The sequence below is a fragment of the Alligator mississippiensis genome, chromosome 4 (assembly GCF_030867095.1).
Source record: "Alligator mississippiensis isolate rAllMis1 chromosome 4, rAllMis1, whole genome shotgun sequence".
In the NCBI taxonomy this organism is placed as follows: Eukaryota; Metazoa; Chordata; order Crocodylia; family Alligatoridae; genus Alligator; species Alligator mississippiensis.
Window position 1 is genome coordinate 88,937,005 of NC_081827.1, and position 14,720 is coordinate 88,951,724.

General features: G+C 49.1%; 1 protein-coding gene across 9 annotated transcripts in view; it reads right to left on the minus strand.

The window, feature by feature from the left end:
• TCF20 (transcription factor 20) overlaps positions 1-14,720 on the minus strand; it is a 174,970-nt gene that overhangs the window by 58,957 nt on the left and 101,293 nt on the right. For all 9 annotated transcript variants that reach the window (XM_059726219.1, XM_059726220.1, XM_059726218.1 and 6 more), the window contains one exon: positions 1,204-6,858. In XM_059726219.1, the coding sequence (XP_059582202.1) occupies positions 1,204-6,822 (5,619 nt within the window). In that variant the 5' untranslated portion in view covers positions 6,823-6,858. The remainder of the gene's footprint in view (positions 1-1,203; positions 6,859-14,720) is intronic.

Genomic DNA, 14,720 nt, shown 5'->3' on the forward strand with positions numbered 1-14,720 from the left:
GCTGGGGGTTGGTAGAGAGGACCTCACAATAAGAAAGAGGAAAGAGTTATAGATGTAGAAAAGTGGATCATGGTGAGAATCAAGAAGCCAGCACTAGAAAAATGGGAAATAGGCAGGGAGAAGGCTAAGAGTAGACAAGAAGGCATTCATGCTGATAAACTAAACGTGACAGAAAGACAAATGGGTAATTGTACACAATAGGCTGTTTGGAGATGCTGAAAGAGATGAGGGGATGGTCAGAAAGGAGGACCTCAGCACAGTGGAAGGCCTGCATACAAGTAGCATTCAGTGAAGTAAAAGAAACACACATTTGATGAGTGGGAGAGAGTAGAAGCAAGGCTGCAGGTCAAACGAAGATGTGAAAGCAAAGAAACATGCAATTGGGGGGGTCGATAGGTCATTAATGTGGATGCTGAAGTCACAGATGATGACCGGGAGACTAACGAAAGAATTAGAGTGCCCCAGAAGTCAAAAGTATCATCACAGAGAAAAAGTTTATCAGGAGGAGCCAGGGAAATGGTATATGTCAGCAGCAAAAGGAAGATATGTAAAGAGACAACATAGTAGTATTCAAAAGAGGGAGGCAGGAATTTGAAGCAGCAGGAGTTAGGAAGAAGTCCAACTCTGCCTACGTGGTCTGATCCAGAGCAGGGAGCAGAAATGGAAAGGTTAGCTGAAGAAGCAAAGCAAGACAATGAGTTATGGGTCTCTGCAAAAGCAAGGGGGGGGAGAATATTGCAGATGTTGTGATGGTGCCAAAAAGGGAACTGCAGTGTGCTACAGCAATTTTAGCCTGGCTTGAAGGTGTCAGCTTCTTCCCCCTTGTTACTGCAAGATTTGCCATTACCTATAGCCAGAGGACCCTGAGTAACCGGTTTCTTAGGATTTATCCACTGTACCTTACCCAACATTCTCATGATCTTATAACTTGGCCAGAATGGTATATGCATATTAAAAGATGATGGCATTTGCTATGGAGTTAATCAATACCTCATAACAGATAACGTGCATCTACATTTCCTAGATAGCTTTAAAAAAAATCTCAGTCCAAACTTAACTAGACTAGAATTTTTACCCTCCACCAAAAGGGTGTTCTTCAAGATCCCTCATATTGATAAAACGATGGCTTGAAAAACAGACTTAAGTTGGCTGCAAAAGATAAAACACTGCATGCATCAATGCTTAGTAAATTCTGGCACTCACCATCTCTCTCGCTATTTCCACAGCTTCCTGCAGCCCATACAGCCTGCCGCAGACCAGGTAGATCCCATTGGCCCAGAGAATACAACCCTCGTGGACCCAAAATTCATTGCTGTCAAGAGGTAGTTCAGGAATTTGTAACTCCAGCTCAGAGCCACCTTCTGAAGTGGGCATCAGGGGTTTTGAGTCCAAAGGAGTCTTTTCACTGCCACTGACACCCTCAGTGGTTGCTTTTTTACAAGAAGCTCCCCTTGAAAGTGACCGAGAGGCCCCACCACAGTCCTCAGAGCGGTGCCGCCTCTTAAAGCGGGGATGGGCAGCCAGGCTTCTTTGTTCCTTCTGTTGTTGTTGTTCTTCTTCCTCTTCTGTATCGGTCTTGGAACCATTAGAAGCACTTTTGTGCCGTACCTTGACCTTGCTCTGCATTTCTGTGGCCCTCTTGGGAGGTGGGTTTTTGGGCAGTGTAGCGGCATAATCCTGGGGATAGAAAGGCCCAAAGAGGTCACCCATGTTGCGATAGCTGGCCCACTTGCCACACAAGCAGCAAACCAGATGCCCCAAAACAGAAGACTCTGTTACTACTGGGCCCTGCAGCATGAAAGTCGAGGTGGGCAGCACTTTGCTCTCAGTGTTGCTAGGAGGGGGAGTTGAGGACCTCTGCCCCTTTCGACCCCTCACCAACTTGTTCTGCTCCTCTTCTTCAGCATTAATGATTGTGCACACTGCACCTAATTCACACTTGTTTACCACGTGAATATAAGGGAAAAATGACTTGTTCTTGTTGTCAGTTTTATCTACAGATTGGGTGGCATATTTCAGCTTGATCTCTGGTTCTTGAGGCTCCACAATGGGAGCGGCCCGTCTAGTTTTCCTTTTTCTTGGCTGTGCTGCAGGTTTCCTCCTCTCCCTCCTTTGTCTCTTAGGTTTTGGCTCTCCACCACCTGCACCTTCTGATGACTGGGATGGTGGCTGTGGTGGTGGAGGCGGCTGCAGCGGCTGCTGTTGTTGCTGTTGCTGCTGCTGTTGCTGCTGCTTCTTCTGCTTGTTCACGCTACCAATGGGCCTCCCCTTTTTCTTTCCAGAGGGAAAATATCCCTTTGGAGGGAAGCCATCTGGCTTGGGCGAAATGTTTGTAACATCTCCGTCTTTTTCTTCAGATTTTGGGTTCAATTCAGAAGTAAACACATTAGAAGGAGAGACTGTTTTTGAGTCAGAAAAGGTCAGAGTTCCAGCTCCACTTATAGAAGCATCAGATCTTCCTTGTATACCAGACTTCTGCAAAGATGGTGGGCCCACAGTAGTCCCTGATCCTTCTTTACTAACACTAGCTACTTCAGATGTCTCCTTTTTGACCTTATCATCTTCACTGCCATGCCACTCTTCTGGTCTTGATAGAGACATTTCACCCACCATTTCTTGGCCCACTGTCCCCATTTGATCTGATGCAGTCTCTCCTTTTCTCTTCTCAGTTTCTGATCCATGACTTGTCACACTGCCACCTTCAGGTCCACTCTTGAGGGAAAGGATGTCATCAAGAGTGACAGCATCTGCACCGGTTTCAGCACTGTTGGAGGAAACACTTCTCCTGATGTTGGGGGATGTAATTTTTTGAACAATAGCTTCCAGTTTTAATCCCCGCCCCTTCCGTGGAGGCAATATTTTGGTCTTAGCCGGATTTGTAAGAGAAACACCAGGGCAATTCCTGTTGTCAGGAATAGGAAGATCTTTGGAAGGATCTCCCTTTGACAGTGACTTCCCAGCATCTTGGCCTTGAGATGAGTGGGCATAAGAGTTGAATGCTTTGTCAGTTCCTTCCTTTGATGAAGGAAGCAGTCGCCCCTTATCGTCTGTACCACTATTCTTTGCATCCTGTGACTGCCTTTTGCTAGGAATAGGAGAGATGAAAGAACGGACCCTTCTCCTCATAATTAAAGGATTTTGAGGAGACTGATCTTCTTGGCCAGGGAGCCTCATCATGGCATTACTCGGCTTCGGCAAATCTGTAGATTCTTCTCGCCTGTGCCCATCACCATCAGGGCAAAACCTTTTTTGATTGGCTGCTCCTAGAGGACCACTGCTCTTGGCTGGAGAGGTCTGCCGGGACAGATCCCAACCAGATTCCTGTTGCTGCATCTTCTGGTTACCATGTTTTAATTCGGTGCACTTGTTTTGAGCACCATCACTGCCCATGACACAGCGCCCAGTTTCTTGACCTCCAGCATCAAGGTAAGAGCTGGCCTGGATGTACATCATTCCATCCTTGTCATTTTTCAACGGACTTCTTACTCGGTCAAGGAACTGCTGTTGCCTTGGGCTCTTCCTTGCCCCTTCTTGTCTATGCTGAGCTGCAGCAATCACACCCTGAGCAGCGCTGCTGCTCCACTCTTTGTATTCATCTTGCTGTTGCTGGTATATCTGCCTTTTGTAATGATACTGGGAATTCAAACTCTGGCTGGGGTCACCAAAAGCATGAGCCCTAGCGTTTGCATGATATGCCGAAGCCAAAGATGGACCTTCAGAGTTCTGAGCGAACGGAGAGTGTAAAGAACCCCTGCTGACCCTCTCAGCCAGTGTCATGTGAGGGTTCATGTGGTGGAGATCTGTTCCTGGGCCTCTGCTTCTGCCTGGTGACATTTTCAGTTTATCAGCCAGATCCTGAAACTGTGAAGGCGATTTTCCCCTCATACCTTCCCTGCCGCTTCCAATTCTGCCAGGGGCTCGCCTCATTTGTGTTGACCTGCTCTCTTGCTGGGAGATGTAGTCTGAACTAACATCAGAGACTGCAGCTCCAGGGCTGGCATTGCCTCGGAAAGATTCATGTTTGATGCCGGGAGGATGACAGTGATCACCAGATTTCTTGCTGTTGAGACTGACTGAGGTCTTTGACTGCTCAAAATCTTCCTCTTTTATTTGCCCACTATGAGACTTCAACTTTGTTTCCATGGATACCAGGCCACCAGGGAGTATGACTGACTGGCCTAAACCAGGAGTGAGCCGCTCACCTCTTCCACTTCTGGCCTCAGGACCCATGTGCCCAATTGGGTGAGGCCCAGGGTCCCTAACCAGTTGTCTTAGTGGAGATATATCACAGATAACAGACCTCCTCTCTGACAGTGCTCCTCCTTCATGGACAGAAGACTGTGACTCCACCTCAAACTTTCTAGGAATAGGATAGTCAGCCAGATTGATCTGTTTCATCTCAGGAGCTGTGCCACTTGATTTCCTATCCCAGGGGCCCCAGTGGGGGCTTTCCAGGAGCGATCCCATGGTTTTGTTTAGAAGGCTTCTGTTGGTTAATTCATTGGCTTGGCTAATTAGAACGTTGGGCCTCATGGCTCCTTCCAAGCTTCCAGCCATCCCTGGATGCTCCTGAGCATTCCTAGCATATCTTCTATCTGGGTGATGGTGATACCCCTGCAAAACTTCCTGTAGGAGACTGGGAAATTTCTCATTCCGCCCCTTTCGCTCACTATGCCCTGGAAAATCCCCTTTTTCTTGGCTCAAAGGATACTGAGGAAAGCCACCAATATTTCTCTGCATGCCAGTGCCTAGATTATCCTTATAGCTGTATCTTAAACTGCCAGGAGATTTGGAAGGTTCTGTTCTACCAGGAAAACTTGACCCCAGGATTGTATGACTAGCCTGGCTGCTACCCTCTCCATTGTGGTTAGTGTTGTTATCCCCACTTTTACTCCCTTTGCTCCCTCCTTGAGACTCTGGTTGTGGCATCACTTGCCCAGTTTCTTTCAATCCACTGGACCCAGGAGCTGCTTGGGTAGCTGTGGAAACATCATCTTGTGTGGGTTTATCCTGCCCACCTGACTTTTCTACTCTGCCTGTCATGGCCTCCCGGGAGACAATCACCCCAACTCCCTTTTCATTCACTTTTGGGGCAGCCTCTGCTGCTACCAAGGTTTCCTTTCCATCCGGGGAGGACACATCTTCCCTAGCTACAGGGCTAGTACTGAGTTTTGGTGGCTCAGTTTGAGAGCCTTGTGCTGGTGAGGAGTTGGATCTCTCTACATTGCCCCCTTTGTAAGTGGTGTCTGAACTAGTGCTCTGGCCACTCAGCTGCCTCACTCTCTCTCCATGATCCTCTGAACTGCTGGAGCAGCCACCATCAAGAGATTCTGCCAGAGGAGACTTGAGCTGCTCTTCTGCCTGGGAGGAGCCTTCTGAGTTTGTGCAGCTGTCAGCCTTTTTAGAAGATGATGATCTTTTGGAACCTTTTTTCTGAGGTGCCAAGGCATCTGAAAGCAACATGTGCTGGACTGTGTTGGGAAGATTAGCAACTTGAGAGCTTAGAGCACTTAGGCTGCTCAGACCTGGATCTGTAAGCCTCTTCTCCTGCAACCCTTCCAACCCAAATCCCTTGAAGCCCCCAGCTTGAGCACTGGGGCTCGGCATCATGGATGGTGTTGGGCTGAGCTGAGGCATCATCTGCAAAATTCGATTTCTAGAGCCCATGGACATGTTGCCTTGCCCACACTGAAGATTATCTCCACCTGACATGAGAGGAGATGGAGTGGAGCTGCAGCTTGGAGACTGAACTACAGAGGCAGCTGGAGACGGGTTGGAAATAGGACTGAAGTTCTGATGGAATTGCATCGGTGACCTCACAGGGACTTCAGATTGGCTATACTGTCCCACTTGACTTTGAAGTGAAAGCTTGGTAGCGGCATTTGAGTACTGCATTACATGCTGTGAGGGATGCTGTTGCTGCTGCCCCTGCTGTCCACCTTGGGGCATCTTAGATTGCTCAAAACTCTTAATTGGCTGAGACTGAAAGTTAAAATTAGATTGGGTTCCATAAGCTTGTGCACTGGAACCCACAGTGTGGCCTTCATACTGTGAACCAGAATTCACACTGTAACTGCCATCATAATTCTGTCCCGACTGGCCAAAACGCTGGGGGGAAGGAAAAGAGGAGGAGGAAGAAGCAGGGGGTTGATAGTGTTGACTGAACTGACCCACTCGTAACTGGTATCCAGAAGCAGAGGAAGGCAAGGCAGATGGACGCTGCATTGGCTGCAAATGGGAGGCGCTAGATACAGGTTGGCTAGATGCCTGTGGTAAGGGCTGATGGGATTGATAGATTTGCTGTCTCAGTTGCTGTACTTGCTGCTGCTGGCTAGAAGCTTGTTGCTGATATTGGGTACTCCCTGGAGAGAAAGGTCCAGTATAGTCCTGCTGATAGTGAGAGACACCCCCAAGGGTTGAGTGCTGCGTTTGAAACTGGCCCACATGCCCCTCGCTTCCATACTGGCTCCCAAAGCTGCTCCCTTGTGGTGGTCCATAGCTCTGCACTGGCCCAGATGGCCTGCGCTGAGGTGGTTGCTGTCCTCCTGCTGCCACAGGATCTTTGTTGGAAGCCATGTAGTAAAATTCTCCTGCTTCTTTCCTGAAACCTTGGTAGCTCTGATGACCAGAGGTCTCACCAGGCATTGCTGCAGAGGTCCCCGCTGCTCCACGCCGTCCACTGCCAGCACCTCCTCCAAAGCTCTGGAACATCTGGGCCTGCTGGCGAGGGCTGAATTCTTCAAGCCGGGATGTGCCGTGCACTTCCTGTGGGTAGCTCTGCTGGTTTCCGTGGTAACTGCTTTGCTCCCGAAAGGACTGCATGCTGTTCAGCAGCAGAGTGACAGGTCAGCAGCCCTCCTACAGGAAAAGAGAGAGAGAGAGAGAAAGAGAAAGAGTGAGTTCATATCTCCCAGTCATACATATTAGTAAAATTAAATTACAGTAGTTAACAGCGGCGTCAAAATAATAGTCATCTCCCACCATCTGGGAATTTATCCACAAACAACCCCTTTCCTTACTCTTAAAGATCATATGTTAAAGGATTCCCATTGTGATGGGAAGTCAAAGAAATACATCACGTATCACCCAGTCAGAACAGCATTCCAACATTCATGTTACTCTTGACAGACACTGATCAAATTAGCACAAGTAGAAAAAGGCAAGGCAGATGGATACTGCACTGGCTACAAGTGGAAGACACTACATATGGATTGGCTGGATTCAGGAACATTTTGATATGCCTATTCAGGGAGAATTTCCAGATGGAAGTCACAAAATCTCTAGCTCCCAAACTATCCCCGCTCTAGTATCCCCACCCAGAAGAGCCTTAGAGAAAAAGAGCATTCTGTTAAAAAAGTTAAAGTTTAGGGCAAAACAGCAAAACCTACATGAACACTCTCAAACTCCTCACTGATCTACAGCAAGAAAAAAACCTATCTAGAGGCCCCTCCTAGTGCCATGGCAAGCACGGGGGATGGACTCAGAACACAGGCAGGGACACCGTTTGCATTCTGTTGATCCCATCCCGTCCCCAGGCTGCACCCTCCAGCCCAGCCCAGCCTGGGAGGGGAGCTGCAGGTGGGCTGGGCCTGGGCCAGGGCAGACACTGTGCACAGGGCTGCTGCATTGGAGGCTCCCAGCAGGTGGGCAAGCCTGGGGCTCAGGCAGAGACACCCCATCCCACCTGGGTGGGGGCCAAGCACCGGGTGTGCCAAGTGCCAGGGCCAGCCACTAGAGGCAGAGTCCAGGTGGCACAGGGAGAAGCAGGTGTGGGGAGGTGCTGCAGGTAGGCCAGTCTAACCGGCCCCTCGGGAAGGCAGGGGCTGGGCAGGAAGCGGGGCTGCCCCACACCACTCCACAGGAATGAAACAGCCATCCTGCCCATGAGGGGACACCACCTGACTGGGGCAGGATGCTGGGCTCAAGGGGCTGCCGGTTCTGGGCTCGGCCACCCTGTATGCCAGGCACAGTGCGAATGAGGCAGAGCTGCCCCCCAGTGCAGGGGTGGGCCCAGCCACCAGAGCTCCGCAGCCCCTAGGAACAGCCACAGCAGCTGGCCCAACCTTGCCCACCCACAGCTCCCCTCCATGGAGGCACTGCACAGGGCCACTGTATTGCAGGCTCCCGGCTGGCTGGGCCCCAAGCACTACCTGTGGCAGCTGTTCCCAGGCCTTGGGGGACTCCCACAGCTGGGCCCTTGCACCATAGTGGCTCCGCCCCACTCATGCTGTGCCTAGCACACAGGGAGGCCAAGCCCAAAACCTGGGAGCCTCCCAAAGCCCGGCATCCTGCCCCAGCCAGGCAGCATCTCCTCATGGGCAGGGTGGCTGCGACCCATCCCTGTGGAGCTGTGCGGGCCATGCCAGGTCCCACCTTGGGTGCTCCTGGGCACCCCTGCCCACCCACCTGCCAGCTGTGGCTGAGCCCACAGAGCCTCAGAGAAGTCCCCACTTCCCACGCAGCCCCAGCTTTTCCAAAGGGCCAGCTATGCCGGCCGACCAGCCTGCCTGTGACACCTCTCTCTGCACCTGGTTCTCCTTATGCCGCCAGGACCCTGCCCCAAGCACCTGGCGGCCCAGTTCTGCCCCTGCCTGGGTGAAACAGGGCATCTATCTGCTTAAGCCCCAGCCAGGCCCTCCCTCCCAGCCCTGGGTCCAGGGTTCCCGTGCTCTGGGACCATCGAGGAGGCCCGGGTGCCCCAGCTCTAGTGGCGGCTGCTGGGGTGTCACTGCTTCCCTCCGCAGGACACTGCCTTGGACCAGTGGGCCCGAGCTGCAGCCAGTACAAGGTGGGAGAGGTTGGTGGCAAGGGACATGCCCTCTCTCTTTTTCCATTTTTTCTTCTCTCTCTCTTTCTTTTCTTCTCTGCTCTCTCCCCTCCCCTTCCTCTTTCCCCCTCTTTCTCTGTTTTCTTTTTTTCCTCTCTCATCACAACATGCTTAACAAAAAAAGAATACACAAGAACAAAGGTAATGTATGAAGTTTTATTTATTGTCACCAGGTTTTGAATTTTTAGAAAACCTAGTATTTACAGTAAAAAAAAAAAAAATTATTATTATTAACTATAATAATATGCAATGCATCCTTCCATTTACTCCCCGCCCTGGCTTTGTTTTTCTAGCATGCCAGCACCCCGGCACCTTACAAGGTAGACCTTATGATTATTTTGGCACTCTGGCCAAAAACATTGCCTACCCCTGCTCTAAATAATTCCTCTCTGCCTCCATTTCTCCCTTAACACCTCTCTTGCATATCTCGAAGTGCTGAGTGATCCATACAAAAGGGGGAACTATGAAGATGAAAAGAACTATAAGGTTTTATATTGGGAATGAACAAGGGGATGGAGGAGAAACCATGACCCCAGACCACTAGAACCACTACAAAACTGTTTCTGTTGTTCATGCATTTCAATACCAGAATTCTTAGATCCAAATGCTGGACTGATCACCATAGCATAGGGCCAAAGAAAAGCTTCACAATGGTAAAACAAGTGCAGATTCACTGCTGCTATCCACCTAACTAAAGGAGGTCTACTGTTCCATCTCAGAACAAGAAAAAGGGCTTATACTGGCTTAAGACTCAACTGGAACAGCCTTTTAAAATAAAACCCTCCTTCCCCTTACACCTACTTCATAAATACCTGGTGAAGCCACCTATATTCGTGTCACCACACATGCCAAGCAGATCCAACACTAACTACTACACAAGTCTCAGCTGGCATTTCTTTCTCTACCTACAGGAAATCAGGAGGATGACACACCAGTTGCTGACTACAACAACTCCTACGTAGTTCATATTACCCATGGCCCCATATCGACATGCCTGTTTCCAGCAGGAGCCTCATCCTACTACCCTACAAACACTACCTCCTCTTTTTAAGAGATAACCACCTCAGCCAGAATCCACACACACATACTCTTCCAGCAAATCCACTACTGAACAGATTCCCAGCACATACATGGATATCTACCTATAATATGTCAATATTACCTATTTATCTTTATGCATGGTATAAGACCAACTTCTACCATACATATTTCTATCCCACATGGGGTATTTATCCGTCATCAATGGCGCACCCAGCCCTATCCATAAAGGCTCATTACATTTCATGGGTACTTACAGTCCCCATCTCCACCTAAGTCAACATACGCCCATTTGAAGTGACCTAACAGAGATTACCTTCCCTAAATTAAGCTCATTTCTCCCCCACACACCAAAACCCAGAAGCCAAAAGTTCAGTGTGGTCAATCAGGAAATAATCTAATTTATTAAAGTGCTTTGCATATAAAACATGAATACAGAGAAGCAATATACCCTCTTTGTAATACCACAGAATTAGTTGCTATAAGAACTAGAGTGACCCCAAGTTACTCTCTGCATCTTGCTTCAAAAAAGTAGCAGAGAGAGACAGACGGGTCAGACACTTAACTTTTATGTTAGCATCTACCTACAGTGCAGGTTTGGCTTTGTCTGAAGTTTCTAAATAAGCATTAACAAGGCCTCTACATATATTTTTACTGCAAGAGTACCTAAAGTTTAACGTGGTAGTACCCTGTTTTGACTTCACCTGTGCACATGGCTGTAATGCAGGGGTAGGCAAAATACAGCCCATAAGGCCATTCTATCTGGCCTGCAGGGCCCCTAAAAATGTAGAAAATTAATGTTTATCTCTCCTTGGTTCCTGTCAAAAATGACAGGAGCCAGGAGCAGTAGGACCCAGAGGAAGCCCCAGCAGGCTCATGCAACAGCAGGGCCCACCCAGCCCCACCCCCCAGCTGGAAGTCCAAGCAGGGGCTTCTGGCCTGCGAACATGTGGTTGCACCATGCATAAGCGCTGGAAACTCAATAGGGGGGGAGGAGGGGGAAGAGGGAGGGAGGACAGAGAAAAGCAGCCCAGGGAAAAGCTGAGTCTGGGAAAAAGTGGCCCCTCCCCTGCCCCATGGCCTGTGCTCCCTGTTGCAGCTGCTCTCAGCCCACACAGGGCTGTCCTAAGCAGGCACAGGCAACCCCATGCAGACTGTAAGTGGCTGCAGTGTGCGGCGCCAACCACAGGGTGGGCGAGGGGCTGCTTTTCCCACATTCAGCACCAGTTTGTGACCTGCCCCCACTGCCAGCCTGGGCCCTGCACCAGCTCTGGGCTCACCCACTGGAGCTGCGCCACAGCAGCAGCAGCTGCTTGGCGCAGAGGAAAGCAGCCCCCCACTTGCCACGCCAGACAACGTTTGCTGCTGCTGCCCGACCAGAGCTTGCACACTAGGCAGCACAGAGGTGGCAGTGGCAAACACTGCCCAGTGCAGCAAGCAGCAGGGGCGGGGCACTTTCTTATGCACCGAGCAGCTACTGCCACCACAGCATAGCCCTCACAGGCGAGCCTGGAGCTGGCAGCAGGGGTGGGTTACAAGCTGGTGCTGAGCATAGGAAAAGTGGCCCCTTGCTCGCCCTGCGGCCGGCGCCCTGTGCTGCAGCAGCTCACAGCCCACATGGGGCTGTCTGTGCCTGCTCAGGACAGCCCCGCGCAGGCTGCGAGTGGCTGCAGCAGGGAACGTTGGCCACAGGGTGGAGGACGGGGTGCTTTTCCCCATGCTCAGCAGGGGGTTGGGGCTGCACACTGCCCCCTGCCTGTACCATGGGGCTGGGGGAGGGCACTGGGAGTGAGCGGGTGCAGGGCCTACACCGGTATCCCAGGACCAGCACCAGCAGGGCCCAGAGCAGCGCGGCAGGAGTACAGGGTCCCAGCCGGCAGGGGCTCTACGGAGCCAGGCCAGCTCAACCCTCTCCCTGCTGGTGCAGCCTAACCCGGCTCCACAGACCCCTGCCAGCCTGTGCCCCACTGGTGCTGGTCCCGAGACATTGGGCACTGGTCCCAAGATGGTGACCAGGGGATGGGGCTTCTGTCAAGGGGCAGGGCTACCCATGCAGCCCTCGACCGCTTGCCAGAACTACGTAAGCAGCCCTCCACCCAAAATAATTGCCTGCCCCTGCTGTAATGACTGCCAACAGGATGTAACCATTTTTCTAACAATTCTGTAGCACTGGTGAGATTCTCCAAGCATCACTGGTTAACTGTGTTAGTCCTCCTACCAAAGTTAATATTTCAAAGTACATCCAAAAATGCCCTAAGAGAAAAAAGCAGCATATACCCATAAGCTTCTGTGCCTTATACATCAAGACTAGCCACTCAGATTTTCCCACAACATGCCAATTTTACAGCCATCCAACACAGTACGTACGGACAGCCCAAAAACTGTTGTACCAAGGGTATGTGTTGAACTCTTATTTTCTATAACAGTGTCAAAGAAGCATAATGAGTTGTGTATGTAGTTGGAGATCTTTTGACATTAAAAAAAAAAAAAGTCAATTTCAGACTTTGATTACACTGATCCATTAGTACAAGGATGAACTTTTAAAACATAACCTACCTAAGGATACTGGGTTTCCTAGCTTGGTTATCCAAAAAGAAAATACAGTTAACAATAACGTTTGTTACAGTTTTGTAAGATCAGAACTGAGCATAACTGACATTTTTGTGTGTAGGCTGATTTTTTCATTATGGCATTTACTTATTTTTATGAAGACAGATTTCTACTACCACTAAACATTCTGCAAGTCCAGAGATGTACAGAAACACAGAAATACATGTCTGTCGCCCAGCCTGTTTGAAAGAAAGGGGAAGGGGGGAAAAGAACAAAACAAATAATTTTGTTATTTGTGTTTGTTAGTCTCTAGCTAAAAAAAAAGAGCTATAATTTATGTTACAGGGGTGTAGGTTGTAACTGTGTTGGTCTAAGGACATAGGCATTCTTTGGGTGAATCTGATATCTTTTTTTAGACCAACTTAAATAGTTGGAGAACAATTTTTAAGCAAGCTTTCGGGTTCAAAAACCCTTTGTCAGGCTAAGGAAGTTGCAGCAGTTGATGTGTGCTCTTCCTGGATGGAATGAAAAGTAAAAAAGCCAGAGGCTGGGCTGGTATGCATACAAGACAGGTAGTCAGTGAAAATGTAGATTGAGAAATCAATGGGTAAGAGACAAGGGGGGGGGGGGGGGCGGGAAGAGAAAAGGGCACATTTCTCACAAGAAAACCACTCTCTCTCCAATTTCTCAGTCCTGATCCTCACAGGAAACTTACAAAACACTTCCCAGAGATGAGCCTATGAACTCCATCAACCTCCTGCATACTAAAAATGGATTAAATATAGACATTGGATTTATGACACATTATAACCTGCCTGATAGCTGACTTCCCAGGTACTTCTCCACTATTCATCCCCCTTCTCTCCCCTGTACCCAGCCCGTCTCTCACCCAATGACTCCTCAATCTACATTTTCAATGATTGCCTGTCTTGTATGCATACCAGCCCAGCGTCTGGCTTTTTTACTTTTCATTCCATCCAGAAAGAGCACACATCAACTGCTGAAACTTCCTTAGCCTGACGAAGGGTTTTTGAACCCGAAAGCTTGCTTAAAAATTGTCTTCTCTTCTCCAGGCTGAACAGTCCCAAGTCTTTCAGCCTCTCCTCATATGACCTGGTCCCTAGGCCTCTAATCATGCATGTGGCCCTCCTTTCAACTCTCTTGAGCTTCTCTATATCCTTCCTGAAGTGCAGTGCCCAAAACTGGATGCAGAACTCCAGCTGCGGTCTCATCAAGGCTGAGTAGAGAGGGAGGATGACATCCTTAGTCTTACTCAAAATGCCTCAGTAGATGCATGACAATGTTTGATTAGCTCTGCCAGCTCCAGCATCTCACTGGTGGCTCATGTTCATTTTGCTGTCTATCACGACACCCAATGAAGAGTTTTCAAAATCAGTACCAGTGTAGGAGAACCGAGTGCCATGCTTAGATAAATGAAAACAGATGGACCATTTTCACAATCAGGAACAGCAGAAATCCAAGTTTTCTGTTCACTGCAGAAAACAGATACCAATGCAGATTTTCTCCTTTAATAGAAAAAAATGTGGATTCTCCCTTTTCTCCTTTAAAGGGGGGAAACACAGGTTTCCCTTGGTAGGCTGGCTGAGTTCCGCCCGGCAGCAGTGGGGGGCACAACCCTGCACTGCTGCTTCCGTGTCCCACCATGGTGACACAACGCTCCCTCCAGCACTGCGTTCAACTGATACCTACATATACAGTCGTGTTTCACTTTAATCACGAAAAACACGGATTTTGGGGGTGTTAATCAGAGAATTTGGGAATTTTAAACTGAGAAAACCAGGATCCCTCCTGAACAAAACCTGATATCGAGGTATTTTGTGTACCTGGTAATTTTTTGTACTGGGTATCCTATCCGTTGTCAAGGCCAAGTTGCTAACCTGCACTGCTGTGGGTAAACTGACTTAACTAGTCCACCTGAGCAGTGACTGGAAACAGAATGTTTTTTCTGCTTCAGTTTCTTGGGAGCACCACTCAACAGGAGTTGTTCCCCACACTGTGCTTAAAGTTAGAACACATAATTAGCTGTGGGCATTCTTCTCATCTACAAGAACGTGCAACTGAATGATTAAACAGAAGAAGAAATTTATCAAAGCAGCAGAGCAATCTGTTTTCTATTTAGTGCCTTCTGAAGGGAAATAAAGGCAGAACAATTTTACTTTTCGGCCTCAGGTGTCATATGCAAGTAAATCAATATACACACCATTTTAAAGATCAGACTGTCCAACAGGCAACATTAAAATGTTGTGTGCGCCAACTAGAATTTTGGTTGTTCTAGACTGCCAAA